The sequence below is a fragment of the Pelodiscus sinensis genome, chromosome 1 (assembly GCF_052426305.1).
Source record: "Pelodiscus sinensis isolate ZL-2025 chromosome 1, ASM5242630v1, whole genome shotgun sequence".
Taxonomy (NCBI): domain Eukaryota; kingdom Metazoa; phylum Chordata; order Testudines; family Trionychidae; genus Pelodiscus; species Pelodiscus sinensis.
Genome location: NC_143052.1, coordinates 29,172,114 through 29,191,151, shown reverse-complemented (window position 1 = coordinate 29,191,151; position 19,038 = coordinate 29,172,114). Strand labels below are relative to the sequence as shown.

Genomic DNA, 19,038 nt, shown 5'->3' with positions numbered 1-19,038 from the left:
TAATACATTGCAAATAATGGATGCATTAATTTTAGTTAAAGACAAAGGAATGCATGGACTGCAGATATAAGAGGTGGGGAAGGCAATTCACACACTGTCCCTAGAACACACCCAGCTTCAACACGGCTTTCAGGCTTCAGCCACATTGAGGCTGGGGATGGTGGGGCAGTGCACCCTCCCCATAGGGAACCGGGGAGGCTGGGGCGGTGGAGCAGTGTGCCTTCTTTATGCTCTGGGGCTGCATGCCTCCCGCCCTCCCCATACTCCAGGTTCGGGGAGGCTGGGGCCATGCACTGCCCACCATCCCCATGCTCTGGGGCTTGGGAAGCTCCTGTGTGGGGCTAGAGGCGTACTTTTGTTGTGGAGGGGGCTTGGCTTCTGGGGGGTAGGACCCTTGTGGTGGTAGGGGCTTGTCTCTCCCAGCCCTACGTTCACCCATGAAGGAATGCAAACATACAAGTCTATTGCTGTATGAAAGCACACAGTTTGAAAAAGAAACTTTAGGCATTTTGCAGGCTTTGGCTTTAATTTAAGTTAGTGTCTAACAATGTAAAGCTGCTTGGATGAGATAGCAAACGAAAAACAAATCCCGTAGAAGGTTGTGTGTTGGCTGCTGCTTTGATTAAGTGCTTTCTGTTTAAGCAAGGTTTAAAAAGAGAGATTTATAAGGACTTCTATTTTTATTAGCTTAGGCTGCGGGTATTTTCAAATAGGGGAGAATAATATCAAGGCAGAAAGAAACAAAGGTTAAATTAATTGTTGTAATGTTGTCTTCCTATGAGACCTCTTCCAATGAAAACAGTTACTTTTTATTTGGTTGGTTGAAAAATGGTTGTTTCTGCCGTCAGAATATAGCTAATATTCAAAGGATATGAGGGCATATTAGAAAAAGTATACAGGCAGTCCCCGGGTTACGTACAAGATAGGGACTGTAGGTTTGTTCTTTAGTTGAATTTGTATGTAAGTCGGAACTGGTACATATTGTAGGGTAAACTCTAGCCAAACATTTCTCCAGAGCTCAGTTTTATTCTCCCACACCTCACTTCCCTCAGTCCTTTATTCTCAAGCTGAGGTATCTGCTGAGAAAAGCCGTTCTGTGTCTCCCTCGTCTGCTGGGGGGACGGGGGACGCTAGCTTCATGTCTCCCTGGTCTGCTGGGGGGAAGCAGCTAGTGCGGGGTTGCCTCACCTCGTTTGTAAGTAGGGATCCGATGTAAGTCGGATCCATGTAACCCGGGGACTGCCTGTATTTGCATTCTAAGTATTTCTGCCATTGCCAAATGAAGTTTTGCAAACATGCACATAATCCTTCAAGCTCATCCCTTACTTGTGAGAACTTCCTTAGTATTAAACCCCACCCATTTTATATTTTAAATCCAAAATGCACTTGAAAACTGAGGCATCTGTTGTGGCATTTGATGCATGTGGCATTAATATTAAGGTTCTGTGAATGTATAGATCAACACAATAGATCAATTTTTAAAATAATGAATCTCATGTATGTAGTGATCATATTAGGGGAAAAAACAATGTAATCTCTGGCATTTGTACTGGAAGGATTGAATGTGGGAAATTCATATTTAAACAAAATTAAGCCTTGTTTATAAACCCAGATATTGTATTATATCTGGACATAGAAAATTGTTCTGTGTTAGGTCGCCTAAAATTTATGCTCTGTAGTTTTCTTGGTTTCCTTCAGTTCATAGAATTTGGTAACTGATTCAAGAAACTGTTTGCTTTTCCCTGCAGACCTGTTAAAAATCACAAATTTAAGGATCAATTTCACCAAATTGCATACATTGGGAGACAACCTCTTGGATTCTAGAATGGAAATAAAAGAAAAGTATTATTATGCCATTTACGACATGGTGGTTCGTGGGAACTGTTTCTGTTATGGCCATGCCAGTGAGTGTGCACCAGTGGATGCTTTTAATGAAGAGGTGGAAGGAATGGTAAATGCTCACACTTTTTCACACTAAAACTATGATAAAATGCCTTAAGCCTGATTCAGCTCTCTCTCCTCATATTGAGTAGATCTATTCAAGTTAGCACTAATATACATCGGTAAGAATGACAGAATTTTCTTAATTTTCAAACAATAAAATTGTCTTTGCCATTTTTTGGTTGATCAAACACTGAGAACTTAGAGTAGTTTAAAGTTACTTTAACATCTTAAAATGTCTACTAATTATATTGAAGACCTGATAAGAATACAGTTGCCTTTATTTTAATTCAGAGAAGGGATTTTTATGCAACGTTGAACTAACCTATGGATTTATTGCTGAAGATTACCATTGAAACAAATAGGGTGAAATGGTGAGACACTTTAATGAACAAGACCAGCACCTGCATTTCTATTAGCTGGTATTAAAAAAAAAACTACAAGGGCTATCCATTTTCAGAGTTCAGTACACAAATTGACCATTGGCTGAGCAGAAGAAAATCCTGCTGCTTTAATGTTATAATATTGTATAATAGGTCAGGTGCATTTTCTTTTCTTCTGTGTCAGGTTTTTCCTGTGATTTTCCTGCATGGGTAAAGGTATGGGGTGAGTTGCCAGCCTGAAATCAAGGTTTGATGGCTTGCTGTTTTGGGAAGTGGTGTCTTGTGGGTGATGAGATTGTCTTGGTTAACACAAAGTATGAGGGGAACCTGTGAGCAGATTCATCATCTGGGAGGAAGTTTTGGTTTTGTTTGTAAGCGTGTGGCCTATTCTTAGGCTATGTCTACACTACAAGGGCTCGTCTACATTGGCCCCTTTTCCGGAAGGGGCATGGTAATTTTTGAAATCGCAATAGGGAAATGCGCGGGGGATTTAAATGTCCCCCGCGGCATTTAAATAAAAATGTCCGCCGCTTTTTTCCGGCTTTTAGAAAAGCCGGAAAAGAGCGTCTACACTGGCCCCGATCCTCCGGAAAAAAAGCCCTTTTCCGGAGGATCTTATTCCTCCTTTGAAGTAGGAATAAGATCCTCCGGAAAAGGGCTTTTTTTCCGGAGGATCGGGGCCAGTGTAGACGCTCTTTTCCGGCTTTTCTAAAAGCCGGAAAAAAGCGGCGGACATTTTTATTTAAATGCCGCGGGGGACATTTAAATCCCCCGCGCATTTCCCTATTGCGATTTCAAAAATTACCATGCCCCTTCCGGAAAAGGGGCCAATGTAGACGTAGCCCAAGAGTTTTGAGCAAAAACAGTTGTTTTTGTGCAAAAAACGGCAGAGCGTCCACACCTCAAGTGTGTTTTTGCACGTGCACACACACACAAAAAATACAGTAAATTGACAGGACAGAGGGCTTTTGCCAGTAGAGTTATTCTTCTCCCCATGAGGAATAACTCCTTTTTGCGCTACAGCTCTTGTGCAAAAAGGCAGGTGTGGATGCTCTGCAGGGGTTTCTTGTTCAAAAAGAGCCTATCAGAAAAAGCACAGGTGCTCTGATGGCCATTCTGTGAATGGCCATCAGAGCTTTCTTGCACAAGATTGTCCATGCCGTGTGGATGCTCTATTGCCCAAAAGCACACTGCTTTTGCGATGCACTTTTGAAATGTGGACACGCTTTTGCACAAGAAGTTTTTGCAGAAGATCTTTTCTACAAAAAGCTTCTTGCGCAAAAACCCTGCAGTGTAGACAAAGCCTGAGATGCAGAATGCATCCCGCTCTGTGCCCAGCCGACAGCGGCTATGGGTCTATTTACAGCCCCACCTCAGAGCTCACTTCATCAGCTCACATTCTAGAGAGATTCTCCTAGCTCTGGAGTTCATCCCAAGTTCAATCCATGGCCAAACAAGATGGCAGCTGTTGCTGTCATAGGAGCAACTTGTTGTCTGATTTTCTCCAGTAATTCTGTAAATCTTGGGGCTGGAGCCAGGTTTGTGATAAATATCAATTATGATGTGGAAGAATATCTCCCTCCTGTCCTCCTCCCCCATTCCCTTTCTCTGAAGCTTCTACAGCAGGGATGGGCAATAAGTGGCTCATGAGCTGGGCTACCACTTCTCACGGCTCCCATTGGCTGGGAATGGCGAATCAGGGCTATACCTGCGGATGCTCAGGTAAACAGCAGCTAACCCTGGAGAATCACATCCAGCCTGCGGGTCAGTTATTGTCCACCTCTGTTCTATAGTATGGCACTCCTAGAAGAAAGGTATTAGACTAGATATGGCTAATCCTATGTGAATGGATTATAGATAATTAATTATTTTTCCCCAATAGGTTACTCTGGGCAGTTTGGGCCAAATTATGTTCTCTGTATTCAAATATTGGTAAGCATTTATTCACACCAATTGCATTGAAGAACATGAGAGTACTTTGTGAGGATGCACGTTTACTCACACAGGCAAGGAACTCAGCATGGCCCTTTCTGTGATTCCGTCCTCTCTCAGTGTTTGATACAAGGATATGCTAGCCACTCACTGATTATGCATTAATTTAATGGGAAACAGTGAAGTACATTCTGATTTGAATGCACTCTGTGTATTTGGCTTTTTTCCCCTCCTTATTTTCTTTAATCAAAAATATCACATTTGTATTTTATTCTTTTAAATGACAGGTCCATGGGCACTGCATGTGCCGACATCATACCAAAGGGTTAAACTGTGAACTGTGTTTGGATTTCTACCATGACTTACCATGGAGACCAGCTGAAGGACGCAATAGTAATGCATGTAAAAGTATGTTTAATAAACTATCACTTCTAAATCCTGTGGTGTTGTCTTTTGCTTTCAGTGTTTGACAGATTTTACATAGGTGGTTCATGAGGCTTTTGTTGCATTAAATGAACTGTAAAGACGTGATTAACAAGACTGACACTTCTTTACTGAAAACCTGTTACATCAGTAAAGCTGCTCTTTTTGCCTTGTGCCTTAGAATGCAATTGCAATGGACACTCTACCCAGTGTCACTTCGACATGGCTGTGTACATGGCAACTGGAAATACCAGTGGTGGAGTGTGTGATGACTGCCAGCATAACACAATGGGCCGCAACTGTGAACAATGCAAACCATTTTACTTCCAGCATCCTGAGAGAGATATAAGGGACCCTAACATCTGTGAACGTAAGTGCAATGCCATCACTCAGGATGTTGAAGCACATTGTACTTTGATCTCTAAGGCATTCAGTTAAAGAATTCCAAAGAGCTACACCTGTGTTCTTGGGCCCTGTTCCTCTTCTCTGCGTCGCTGAATGTTCATGAACAGATGTTCTGTGCTTGTGATGGAGGCCTGGGGTAAGTGTGGCCCCTCCTTTTCTTTTTGTTTAAAAACCAGGAAATGGCAACCCCTTGGTGACTTTATGTGCAAACTGCCTTTTTTTAATGAGCTATAGAAATCCGATCTGAGACCTAAGTATGTATTTTACTGTAGTTAAACTGTATAGTTAATAAAGGTGTATGCAATGCTTCCTTTTTAGCTTGTAATTGTGACCCACTGGGCTCCCAAAACGGTGGAATATGCGATCGCTACACTGACTTCTCTGCTGGTCTTATTGCTGGACAGTGCCGTTGTAAATCCCTTGTTGAAGGGGAACGTTGCGACCTCTGCAAAGAAGGGTTCTATGGATTAAGTGCCGATAACACCTTGGGTTGCCAATGTAAGTAGAAAATTTATGGAATGGGAATACACTAATGTTACTTTATGGAGGATCCAAAGCACTTTCTGGAATTAATTAGGGCTTAAAGAAGAACTTCTAATGCACCCCTTGATTTTTATTGAGGGAAGGACATGAATTGAAGATTTCAGGTGGCTTGGATTACACCCACTTCCATAAGAAGTCCCAGGTGATCTTACTGTAAACACAGTTGAAATGCTAACAAGCCTTTATTTGTTTCAATATAAGTCCTTTACTTAGCCTGTGGAAATCTGTCAGGGAGGTAGGGCAGAAACACAGACAAAAATGTGCAATAAAACTGCTCACTGAGAAATGAAGGATGGTCTTACTGTAAATATTTGTATAAATACCGACCAAACTATAAATAAATGCTTGTGTCCTGATTTATGTACTTGCCTTTTCCAATGTAGCTTGTGCCTGTAATCCTTTGGGAACTCTTCCTGGAGGGAATCCTTGTGATTCAGTCACAGGAAGCTGCTATTGTAAACGTCTAGCCACAGGAAAGCACTGTGAGCAGTGTCTGGTAAGTAGCCGTTCAGTAAGAATAGATTTGTAATAGGAAAAAAACACTAATATGAAAGAGGCAGTCTGGCGTGTCGGAAGTGTAGAGTGAGATGGTGCCAAACTTCTGCTAGTGATTGAGAGCAGATGCACGGAGAAAGAATCAATGGAAACAGGCACCCCTGAATGTAAAGTGACAAGGAATGGGTGTTGTGATGCTGGATTGAAGGGTAAGCAGCAAAGTGAGAAAGGAAGCCAGGAATATTGGAGCACAAGTGTTCAAAGAGTTGGTTTTTCAAATCAGGCTACATTTGGAGGGGCACAGCATGGCACTGGAAGTTAGTAGTGGGAGCAATTCATGTTCAACTTTCTAGCTGCCTGACTGTGCCTGAAATCAAGCATGTTACACTGGAATTATCTAAAACTTGTTCTGCCCATTTACCACAGTCACAAACTACCCAAACAAAAAGAGAGGTCTGCTGTGAAAATCAGCCCCAGAAAGTGCTGAGTATCTTCCCAGCCATATCTCCGATTTTCATCAGACTAACTCTCATTACCCAAACCTCAGAGCAGAGATAGCTAAGAAGTATGTGTTGTGTCACTCTTTCACTTGTATCAGAAAAGTGACCCTCTCCTGATACCGCACTTTTTGGCAGTTTAAAAAACTTGTACTGACCAAGCATCCTGTGACTCTCAGGTACATGGTCTGCTTTCAGAGAGGACTATTCCTTTCCAGCTTTGCTTTGTGTTTATCTACTGTTATGTGCCCATAAACTGTGTGGGAAAGCTAAGCATGTCAATCTGTCTCCTGAGGGCATACTGTAGAATAACAGGAACAAAGTCACGCCATATCCATACTGAGAGCCCCCTCTCTCTTTTCACTGGCTGCTGCTAAGTTTCTGGGTGGAGCACCAGTATTGGCTTTATCTTTCAAAGTTGTACATGCTTTGAGACTTGGCTGACAATGAAAATGCCTCTTTTCACACCAGTTAAGCTTACTGAAGTCATTAAAGGGAGGGGGGAAGCTGTTAGAAGTGTGCTCTCCTCAGTTTTGGTACTGGCTTTCACTTCACTTTGCCCCTTCAAAGCATAGATCTTAACCTTTCAGATACACTGCAGAGCACATCTCTTCTCAGCTCTTTACGCAAAAGCAGGTTAATGAGGTGGAGTGATTCTAGGTCTATTATTTGTGTGGTCAGTTCAGTGGCTTTATAATAGCTTTGCCATGGTTTTGTATTGGCTTTAAAATTGGGATGAGCCTAAAGTTCAAACTGAGTGTTTTTGAAATCAACACCTCATTATAGAATTAATGGCCTATTGTTCTGCAGGCTGAACACTGGGGCCTGAGCAATGACATGGATGGATGTCGGCCATGTGACTGTGACCAAGGGGGAGCACTGAACAATAAGTAAGTCTAATTTCAGTTGCATTCCTATAATCATGCACTCATTGCACTTCACTGCATTTGCAGTTCTAGCATTCAGGCCATGTCTACAATACAGCTGCTGCTGCTACGGCAATTTTAGTTGTGCCACTGTAATACCATTGTGGAGGCACTTCCTATGTTGGCAGAAGAGATTTCTCTGTTGGTGAAGTTAATCCAGTTCTCTATGGGGATGTTAGATTACAGGCTTCTTTTGGAAGAAGCTTTTCCAGAAAAGATCTTCCGAAAAAACTTCTTCTGAAAGAGAGTGTCGAAAAAGCACATCGAAAAAGTGATCTGCTTTTTTGAAAGCTCTCTCACATTTAAGCTGTGATTACTATGGATGGAGTGGTCATAAGGGCACCTGTGCTGTTTCCTCTTTCCTCTTCTTTCAAAAAAACTCCCTCTTCCGCATCCACACACGCCTTTTTCTGAAAGACCTCTTTCAGAAAAGGCGTTCTTTCTAGTAGAATTAGGTTTACCAATGTCAGAAAAACCTCTGCGTTCTTTTGAAAGAACACAATAGCTGTGTGGACGTAAGTGAAGTTTTTTCTGGAAAAGACCATTTGTCTGAAAAAACCCTGCAGGTTAGACGCACCCCAAGAGGTGGTAGCAAGGTCAGTGGAAGAATTAGTCCATCAACTTAACTGTGTCTCCACTGGAGTTAGTTCAGCCTATCTGCATTGCACAGAGCATGAAATTTTTCACAACCCTGAACAATGTAGTTAGGTTAATCTAATATGTAAGTATAGACCAGGCCCTAGGGTTTGTCTGTACCAAGGAAGTTTGGAGTAATAGAGAGGTAGCCGTGTTAGTCTGATCTTGGTAAAACAAAAAGGGAAAAAATTATGTAGTGCTTTAAAGACTAACAAGATAATTTATTAGGTGATGAGCTTTGTAATGTGTAAGGTAATTAGCATCTTTATTTAAGGCCCATTCACAACATGTTAAATTTAAGCATAAATACAAGTTCTGAAGTCTCTCTCTGTAATCTGGTGTTAAAGTCTCTGGGTATGTCTACACTACAAGGCTAATTCGAACTAATTTAGTAATCCGTTAGTTCGAATTAACTTTGTAGTGTAGACATACCCTCTGAAGTAAAATGCATGTTTTCAGGTCTTTAAGGGAATGGCCAGTTAGATTAAAATGTTGACTAACAGGTTTTTCCGTATGGAGATATCTGATTTGTGGGCATTAATTCTTTGGCAAAGTGATTGAGCAGTTTGTCTAATATACATCGCAGCAGGACATTGCTGGCACATGATGGCATATATCACATTGCTAGATGTGCAGGAATATGAGCCCTTGATCTTTCCTGTGCATCTATTAATTCACTGTGCACTTCATAGGAATATAATCAGCTCATCAACTTTGGTGGTGGTTGTGGGAAGAGCTGTCAACCATTTTGGAGCAAGGAGTTCCTCTATTAACTGCAGTGATTGCAAAACTATCTGGAGAGGGTATCATTGGCTGGTGGGAAAATGAACAGATGTTTTCTCCTTCTGGCTCTCCTTAGGGAACTGTGCATTCCACCTGAAACAATGCAGTTGGACTGTCTGTATTTTATAAATGTGCTTTCTAATTTTACTGTAGCCTTTGGGGAATGGGCGGTGATAACCCAAGCTAAGGTTATTCTGTTAAACAGCTTAATTACAGTTTTCTGGATCTTTTACTGTGGTGTGTGGAGAGACTAACTGATACAGCCAGAGTCAGTCTGAAAATCTCCTTTGAACTACCGCCATGGAAGCAAAAGTGGTCTGGCCCAAGCAATGAAATCCATTTCCAAATATGGAAAACATTCCCATAATGTTGAAATGTATCTTAGGAAGAACTTCCTCAATTCCCCCTTGGGACAGTTAAGGCATTCCTGATTTCCTCTCATTAGAAGGGCTTTTCTTCTTGGAGGAAATGAGAGCTTATGGAGGCAGAGTTTAAAGTTGTGGCCAGCATAGCTGTTGTCTTCTGTTACCTGCAAACATTTGAAAAAGTAACCCTCAGAATGAGAGCTAGCCGAAAGTAGGGGAACATTTTTTAATTTCTTCTTTTGTTTGACATCATGGATTCATTTATCATATTTATAACCAAAATTTATAACAGATGATCAATAGTAAACATTTTAACTTTTCAGTTCTCAAGAAGCATGCTGTAATTTTTTTACTGAAAGTCAGTTTTTTCAAATTATTAAATAAAGAAGAATTTCAGTAATGAGTGATTTGAAAATTAAAAATTCATGAAAATAACATTTCAATCATGCTATTGGGAAGTGCTTCCTTCTTCATATAAGCTGTAATGTAACAGAGATAAACAGAGGAATTCAGTAGAACCTCAGAATTACAAAATGACAAGTCAGCCATGCACCTCATTTGGAAACAGAAGTATGCAATTACGCAGCAGTAAGAAGCCCTTTCCCTTAGCAAGTACAGTACTTTGCTAAACAAAACTACCACAAAAATAAGGGAAAGCAGTATTTTTCTTCTGCACTGTAAAGTATCAAAGCTGGATTAAGTCAATCTTCAGTAGTACACTTGTGAAAGAACAACCAGCACATTTTTGCTGTTTTCTTCATTTAAATCATTGCTCTGGGGTGGGACTGAGGATGAGGGGTTCAGTATGCAGGCTGCCCAGGGAGAGAGGACAACCCCCAACCCTCTCTCACCACAGCAGCTTGGGACCAGGTGAGAGGGCCGCAGCAGCTCCGGCCAGGGGGACAGGTGCATGTCCCCTGGGTGGGGCAGGTCCAGATTTGTGCCCCCATGCTCTCTGGCCAGAATGAGAAATGTAGCAAACTGCACTTTTCCCTCCCTCCCTGACAGCAGTGTCCCTGTATGAATCAGGAGGGAGAGGGTAGGAGGAGAATTTCGTCCCCCCACCCTTCCTAAAGGGTGCCTAGGGATTGGAAGGCTTGAGGCTGCAGCAGTCCCAGATGATGGGAGGGTGCCACCAGCCAGCCCCTTTCATCTGCCTAGTGATTGTCTCTTTTCTGTATGGTAGGGATGTAAAAGTGCAACAGTTTATCGATTTCTGTTACGGTTACATGCCAGCTCCCCAGGAGCTGCTGGCTCCACTCCTGGGAGGCTTTGCTGCAGCTCTCCACTATCCTGCTCCCCAAGAGCTGGGCCTGTCACTCTGTGACCCACAGCAAAGACTCCAGTACCAGGGCCGGCAGGTGCGGCTGTCACTCCACAACTGCAGCGAAGCATCTGCCTGCTCTCTCCCAGGGAGGCTTTGCTGTGGGCTCTGCAGTGTAAAAGTTTATACAGCGCCCGCAGCATGTGTAACCATGTAACTACTAGGATTTTTAGCAGTTACACGGTTACATTTTAATATGACTTTTTACATCCCTACTGAGAAGCAAGCTCATTCCAGGAACATCCCATTTTCCTGGCACAACCAAACTCTTACCTTGCTTTAAAATATGATAAGAGGAAGTGGTGCACTGAATTTGATGGTCCTACCTCTTACCGTTTAGGAGGAGTTTTTGAGCAATCAGACAGAGACAGACAAACTCAAATATAAATATATAGGCTGCACCTCTCTAAATCCACACTCTCTGGTCTAGCAACATATTCCAGAACCAGAATGTCCTGTTGTGTTGTGGGGGGAACGGGTGGTAGGAACATGGTTTGCTGAAGGGTGAGATGGGAACTTGGTGTGCTTCTTCAGCTAGGCTGCAGATGGGGGGGAAGGAGAGAAAGCCAAGTGTGGTGTGGTGGGGGACGAGCGGGTAGGGAGGGAAGGTAGCAGCACAGGGGGCCAAAAATGACCTCTCCTGGTCCAGCAAACTCCCTCATTTGGGACCAATTAGGTTCTGAGGATGCTGGACCAGGGAAGTCCAACCTGTAGTAGATTAAACAACCTTCATTCCCAAGGTGTTTGTAACTGTCAGGTTCTGTTGCAGTTTGTTTCCTTGGTGTTCTCTCGTTATATGTGCAACATAAATGTATTCCCCTTACATTTCAGCTGCTCAAGTGAAACTGGCCAGTGTCAGTGCCGGCCCCACATAATTGGACGCCAGTGCAATGAAATGGAGCCTAGCTATTACTTCATGTTGCTAGACCACTACATCTATGAGGCAGAGGAAGCCAACTTTGGTCCTGTGAGTAGCAAATTTTAAAGCGCAGTGTGTCAGAGCTCTGGTTATACCCCCTGGGTCCTGCACTTCCTGGCAGATTTTTAAGATGCCTTAGAGGCTCATGGTGACTCTCCCACTGCCACTTGTTTACTCTGAGGCAAAGGTTCCATGCTTAATGTGCTATTTTCATCATAGGCACTAGCTTGGAGGGGAAAACCCCTCAATGGTCCAAAAGTCCCCTTTCCCTGGTGGTGGTCCACTCAGTATGGGGAGGGTTGGGGGAAACCTGGTCCCTCTAGGGATGTTAAATAGCAGTTAACTGTCATGGGTTCCCAAACTGGGGGGTGTGAAGAAATTCCAGGGGGGGCATGAGGCAACCCAGCCACCACCCTCCCTCTCCCCCCATCAAGTTTTGCAGTCACTTCTTCCCCCCATCCCCCAACAACTTGAGCAAGAAAAAGGAACTGAGCGGGGCAGCACAAGTTTTTTTTTGGGGGGGGGTTCAAAAAATCAGAAAGTGGGGCATGATGCTGAAAAGTTTGGGAACCACTGGGCTAATCAAATAGTTGATGGAATTTCCATCAACTAGTTAATGAGGGCAGTGTCAGCATTCACTCAGTCTCAGCACCCACCCCCACCCCACCGCTTTGCATTTTTAAAAGGAAGCCTGCAGGAGAGGACACTAGCTGAATCCTTGTTCCTGTGTCTCAGCACAAATGCTCACCCCCGCTTGCTTCCGATTAGCATTTTTAAGGGGAAGCTAGCGCAAGTGCTGAAACCTGGGATTCAGCCTGCATCCTCTCCTGCCAGCTTCCCTTTAAAAATGCAAAACAGTGGGGCTGTGGAGGTAAAAGAGAAATGAGCGAGTAGTTGATAGTGCTACCTTATTGGGTAGTTGGCTACTCCTTTATGTCTTTAGGTCCGACCCACTTACTTTGCATTCTGGCCCAGGGCCCTAGGTAGCAGCAAGTAGCAGGGCTCTTGCCCTGATCACTACAGAATAGCAGCCTCTCCCTAGACCACGTCCCCAACCACTCCCACAGTACCGTCTCCATGGCACCTTGGAGAAAACCAATCCTGCTTGCAATCTGCAGGTTGTCTCCACTCTGCACTTCCTCCTCTCTGGTCCCTCCCCCTTCTCCTATACCTGTCTTATCTGAGGGGAAGTCTCTTAGGGTATGTCTACACTACCCCGCTAGTTCGAACTAGCGGGGTAATGTATGCATACCGCACTTGCTAATGAAGCTCGGGATTTGAATTTCCCGGGCTTCATTAGCATAAGCGGGGAGCCGCCATTTTTAAATCCCCGCTGCTTCGAACCCCGTGCAGCGCAGCTACACGGGGCTCAAACTAGGTAGTTCGGACTAGGGTGCCTATTCCGAACTACCGGTACACCTCGTTTCACGAGGAGTAATGGTAGTTCGGAATAGGAACCTAGTCCGAACTACCTAGTTCGAGCCCCGTGTAGCCGCGCTGCACGGGGTTCGAAGCAGCGGGGATTTAAAAATGGCGGCTCCCCGCTTATGCTAATGAAGCCCGGGAAATTCAAATCCCGGGCTTCATTAGCAAGTGCGGTATGCATACATTACCCCGCTAGTTCGAACTAGCGGGGTAGTGTAGACATACCCTTATAGAGGGCCAGCAGGCCTTAACTGCCTGCAGGTGTCTCATTAGCCTGCTGCAGGCCAGCTCTAATGAGTCTCAGGTGCCTGCCTGTCTTGGTTGCTGAGCAGCAGACTGTGCAGGGAACAGGAATCCACTCACCTAGCTACCTGTGTACCTGTCCTCCATCAAACTCCTGCAGTCCGGGGTTCTCTGCTCGGTATCCCCATCCGGTTCCCTCGTTTTAACCCTTTGACCCTCACACCTGTACCTGTTTTTTTCATTATTTGTCCCCCGTAATTAGTTGGCTTGTCCAGTTTCTGTGGACCCTCCCCACAGGTTGGGGGGTGGTCTTTTAGATGTGGGCGGGCTAACGCCTGCCCACCTCCTGGATGCCAAATAGTATCAAACTCCTGCAGCCCACTGCCTGTGGTTTGCCACAGCAGGTTCAATAGAAACGTGGAAAATTCTGCTGGCCCTTAGATAGCATATCTTGTTTCAAAAAGGGCCAGTGTTGTAACAGTTAAAATGTAGACTCTGATCATATGGGAGAACTGTTAATCCACAGATGGTAGACTGGGCATTGACAATAATTCATATGGTAATTTAAAGGAAAATCTCCAGGTTATTTTGCCATAGGTTTTCTTTTAAAATCCATTTCCTGGCCCTTGCTGCATTCAACATACATTGACCTAGCAGCTTTTTTATTCTGCTGCACCTAGATTTTTAAACACTGCATTTCTCAAGAATGCTGGGATTTCTGTCATTAAGTCACTTTGTTTGTTTCAATAAAAATCCCACACAGAGAATATGTGACTTTTTCAAACAGACATTTAAGTATCATAGCAGGTGTCCATTTTTGGTGTTCTGCTCCCAAGTGGAGTTTCTTTCATTAATGACTAAAAATGAAGTTTAGAGTCCAAAGAAGAGCATTATAGATGTTACATTATCTCGTTTAGTTAGTCCTCTGTGCCTGGACTGCATGTCCCTTTTCCTCCCCTGCCCTCTCATTGGTTGTGAATACAACCTTACTCTTAATTCATACTCAACAGCTATACCATTATATCTATATGGTAACTTTGTCTCCAAAAGCAACAGATAATAGTTCGCATTTGTTAATTAATTTCAGGCAGTCACTTTGCAGTATTAGACAAATTAGGCTTTTTTCTATTGAGTTCTACCTTATGGTGAGACCATACAGAAAGCAAGGCAGTGTAATAGAATTTGAAACACCACATGGAGTGTGTGAGCTATGCACTGTTACTGTGTTAGGATTTTCCTTATGAATAGAAGGGTAGCTTAGGAGAGAGAAATTTACAGATGCACAAACACTTGCTTGTGAAAAGAGCCATTGGAAAATACAAAACTATTTTTTCTAAGTATTTGCTAATATTTACAAATATTTCTACTAGGCAGAGTAAAATTAGTGCATTTGCATGGATATTCTAACAGTAGAAAGTGAGTTGTCCACAAAACCCAAGGTTCTGACTCCTTGTCACATAGCACCATGAGTATTCATCTCAAGACATGCCCAAAAGCTCCCTTCTCTCAGACTTCTGCCAGGTAGTGTGTGACCCTTCATGGAGGACTCTCCCTTTGCCCAAAGTCTGGGTAATTTATAGCTAGCTGTACTATCTTTGAAGACTGTGAAAATTCATGATTGGGCTGTCACAGTTCAGATGCACACAAAAATGTCTCCTCTTTAGTAAGGGCATCTGCTGTCAGGTTCCTGGTTCCCTTGGTCATCATCTGCGTGGAGACTTATAGGATCATAGAATCATAGAATATTTGGACTGGAAGGGACCTCGAGAGGTCATCGAGTCCAGTCCCCTGCCCTCATGGCAGGACCAAATACTATCCAGACCATCCCTGATAGACATTTATCTAACCTACTCTTAAATATCTCCAGAGATGGAGATTCCACAACCTCCCCAGGCAATTTATTCCAGTGTTTGACTACCCTGACAGTTAGGAACTTTTTCCTAATGTCCAACCTAAACCTCCCTTGCTGCAATTTAAGCCCATTGGTTCTTGTTCTATCCTCAGAGGCCAAGGTGAACAAGTTTTCTCCCTCCTCCTTATGACACCCATTTAGATATCTGAAAACTGCTATCATGTCCCCCTTCTATCTTCTCTTTTCTAAACTAAACAAACCTAATTTCTTCAGCCTTCCCTCATAGGTCATGTTCTCTAGACCTTTAATCATTCTTGTTGGTCTTCTCTGGATCCTCTTCAATTTCTCCACATCTTTCTTGAAATGTGGCGCCCAGAACTGGACACAATACTCCAATTGAGGCCTAACCAGCGCAGAGTAGAGCGAAAGAATGACTTCTCATGTCTTGCTCACAACACACCTGTTAATGCATCCCAGAATCATGTTTGCTTTCTTTACAACAGCATCACACTGCTGACTCATATTCAACATGTGGTCCACTATAACCCCTAGATCCCTTTCTGCTGTACTCCTTCCCAAACAGTTGCTTCCCATTCTGTATGAATGAAACTGATTGTTCCTTCATAAGTGGAACACTTTGCATTTGTCTTTATTAAACTTCATCCTATTTACCTCAGACCATTTCTCCAATTTGTCCAGGTCATTTTGAATTATGACCCTATCCTCCAAATTAGTCGCAATTCTTCCCAGCTTGGTATCATCTGCAAACTTAATAAGCGTACTTTCTATGCCAATATCTAAATCGTTGATGAAGATATTGAACAGAGCCAGTCCCAGAATAGACCCCTGCGGAACCCCACTTGTTATGCCTTTCCAGCAGGATTGTGAACCATTAAAAACTACTCTCTGAGTACAATTTTCCAGCCAGTTATGCACCCACCTTATAGTAGCCCCATCTAAGTTGTATTTACCTAATTTATTGATCATGCGAGACCGTATCAAACGACTTACTAAAGTCTAGGTATACCACATCCACCACTTCTCCCTTATTCACAAGATTCGTTATCCTATCAAAGAAAGCTTTCAGATTGGCCTGACATGATTTGTTCTTTACAAATCCATGCTGGCTGTTCCCTATCACCTTGCCACTTGCCAAGTGTTTACAAATGATTTCTTCCATTATCTTCCCTGGCACAGAAGTTAAACTAACTAGTTTGTAGTTTCCTGGGTTGTTCTTATTTCCCTTTTTATAGATGGGCACTATATTTGTCCTTTTCCAGTCCTCTGAAATCTCTCCTGTCTCCCATGATTTTCTAAAGATGATAGCTAGAGGTTCAGATACCTCCTCTATCAGCTCCTTGAGTATTCTAGGATGCATTTCATCAGGCTCTGGTGACTTGCAGGCATCTAACTTTTCTAGGTGATTTTTAACTTGTTCTTTTTTTATTTTACCTTCTAAAACTACCCCCTTCCCACTGGCATTCACTATGTTAAGTGTCCTCGGTGAAGACCGAGACGAAGTCATTGAGCATCTCTGCCATTTCCAAGTTTCCTATTACTGTTTCTCCCTCCTCACTGAGCAGTGGGCCTACCCTGTCCTTGGTCTTCCTCGTGCTTCTAATGTATTTATAAGAAGTCTTCTTGTTTCCCTTTATTCCGGTAGCTAGTTTGACCTCATTCTGTGCCTTTGCCTTTCTAATCTTGCCCCTGCATTCCTGTGCTGTTTGCCTATATTAATCCTTTGTAATTTGTCCTACTTTCCATTTTTTATATGACTCCTTTTTTATTTTTAGATCATGCAAGATCTTGTGGTTAAGCCAAGGCCATCTTTTGCCATATTTTCTATCTTTCCAACACTTCGGAATAGCTTGCTTTTGGGCCCTTAACAATGTCCCTTTGAAAAACTGCCAACTCTCCTCAGTTGTTTTTCCCCTCAGTCTTGATTCCCATGGGACCTTACCTATCAGCTCTCTGAGTTTACCAAAATCTGCCTTCCTGAAATCCATTGTCTCTATTTTGCTGTTCTCCCTTCTATCCTTCCTTAGAATTGTGAACTCTATGATTCACCCACTTTCACCCAAGCTGCCTTCCACTTTCAAATTCTCAACCAGTTCCTCCCTATTTGTTAGGATCAAATCTAGAACAGCTTCCCCCCGGTAGCTTTTTCAACCTTCTGAAATAAAAAGTTGTCTCCAATGCAGTCCAAGAACTTATTGGATAGTCTGTGCCCCACAGTGTTATTTTCCCAACATATATCTGGATAGTTGAAGTCCACCATCACCACCAAATCTTGGGCTTTGGATGATTGTGTTAGTTGTTTAAAAAAAGCCTCATCCACTTCTTCCACCTGTGTAGGTGGCCTGTAGTAGACTCCTAGCATGACATCACCTTTGTTTTTAATCCCTTTTAGCCTAACCCAGAGACTCTCAACATTTCCGTCTCCTATGTCCATCTCCACCTTACTCCAAGTATGTTCATTTTTAATGTATATGGCAACACCTTCTCCCTTTTTTCCCAGTCTATCCTTCCTGAGCAAGCTGTACCCTTCTATAGAAACATTCCAATCATGTGTATTATCCCACCAAGTTTCTGTGATGCCAACAATGTCATAATTGTACTTATTTATTAGCACTTCCAGTTCTTCCTGCTTATTTCCCATACTTCTCACATTTGTATATAGGCATCTAAGATCCTGATTTGACCTTGCCTCCCAGTTTTGCCCTGACCCTCCTTTCTCTCTGCCATTGTAGCCCACACTCCCTCCCATTTCCAACCCATCTCCCAGGTCCCCATGTTCTCCACTTACCTGTGGGCTTTGCTCACCTGTCCCCGTCGAACATGTTTTGCTCCCTTCTGACTGGAGTGCTTCCAGAGTGTTTTCAGCTTTCAAAGTGTTATTCCCAGCAGATATGGGCTACCCAGGAACACTTGCTAGCTTTCTCTTCCATGATGGTTAACAGTGTGACTATCCTCGGCTGTAGATACAACATAGCTCTTTTTATGCAAGTCCATTTTATTCTGAAGATAATAGTAAGAGAAAACATTAAGCCAGAGGTGGGGAACATTTTTGGTCAGGGGCTGCGCACAAGTGAGAAACAAACAAAAAAAACCCCCTAAAACCTCCAAATCCTCACTCTCATGGCTACATTCCCCTCACATACCAGAGCCCTAGGCTAGTAGATTTATTCCCCTCACATACCAGAGCCCTAGGCTAGTAGATTTTCTGTGCTCTAGTTCTGTGGGGGGATGGTATGCCAGTGCAGACTCACCGATACTGGAAGGGGGAAATCCCTGAGCATCAAGGGCTGGATTCAGGCAAGCTAGTGTCTGCATCTGGCCCTCAGGGTTTAGGTTTCCCATCCCTGCATTAAGCCGTCCAAGTCAGGGGTGGCCAACCCATTCCAGATGAATAGCCAAGATCTGGATCCAGCATGAAGAGCCAGGGCCAAAAGTTGTAGAGCAAAAAAAAGAAAAGGAGCCCCCAAAAAGGAAAAAAGGAGCCTCCAAAAAGTTGTAGAGCCATTTTGATCTGGATGTCTCCCCTGCCCCGGTGAGCACAGGGGAGCTCGGAGGCGTGGACAGTGTTCAGGGGACATGAGGGCGGTTTCATGAGCCTCGGGGGCGGCTTCGCAAACCACACCGACGGGGGGGTGGGGAAGAGCCGCGGATTGGCCACGCCTGCTCCAAGTGACTGGGTGCTTGCTCTGAGCTGAGGCTGGAGCAACTTCCTGGTCACAAGTTCATAACAGCCTCTGCTTGGAACAAACATTCAGTCTTACAGGGTGTGAGGGGTTTGGGGTGCGATCACCCTCTCCCAGAGCGAGAGGGGGGCTCGGCGAACCCCTTTGCCCTCTTTCCACCAGTATCCTGTCTCGGGCCCCTGCTTGTAAGCCCGGACAATTGGGTGTGATCACCCCCTCCCAGAAGGGGAGGGGGGGGGTCAGCG

At 43.7% G+C, this 19,038-nt stretch overlaps 1 protein-coding gene across 1 annotated transcript in view; it reads left to right on the top strand.

Moving 5' to 3' along the window:
- Positions 1-19,038, top strand: part of LAMB1 (laminin subunit beta 1) — a 92,023-nt gene that overhangs the window by 22,878 nt on the left and 50,107 nt on the right. The window contains exons 7-13 of the mRNA XM_075927255.2: positions 1,749-1,951; positions 4,544-4,664; positions 4,861-5,049; positions 5,403-5,582; positions 6,011-6,123; positions 7,430-7,509; positions 11,485-11,620. Coding sequence (XP_075783370.2) covers positions 1,749-1,951; positions 4,544-4,664; positions 4,861-5,049; positions 5,403-5,582; positions 6,011-6,123; positions 7,430-7,509; positions 11,485-11,620 — 1,022 coding nt within the window. The remainder of the gene's footprint in view (positions 1-1,748; positions 1,952-4,543; positions 4,665-4,860; positions 5,050-5,402; positions 5,583-6,010; positions 6,124-7,429; positions 7,510-11,484; positions 11,621-19,038) is intronic.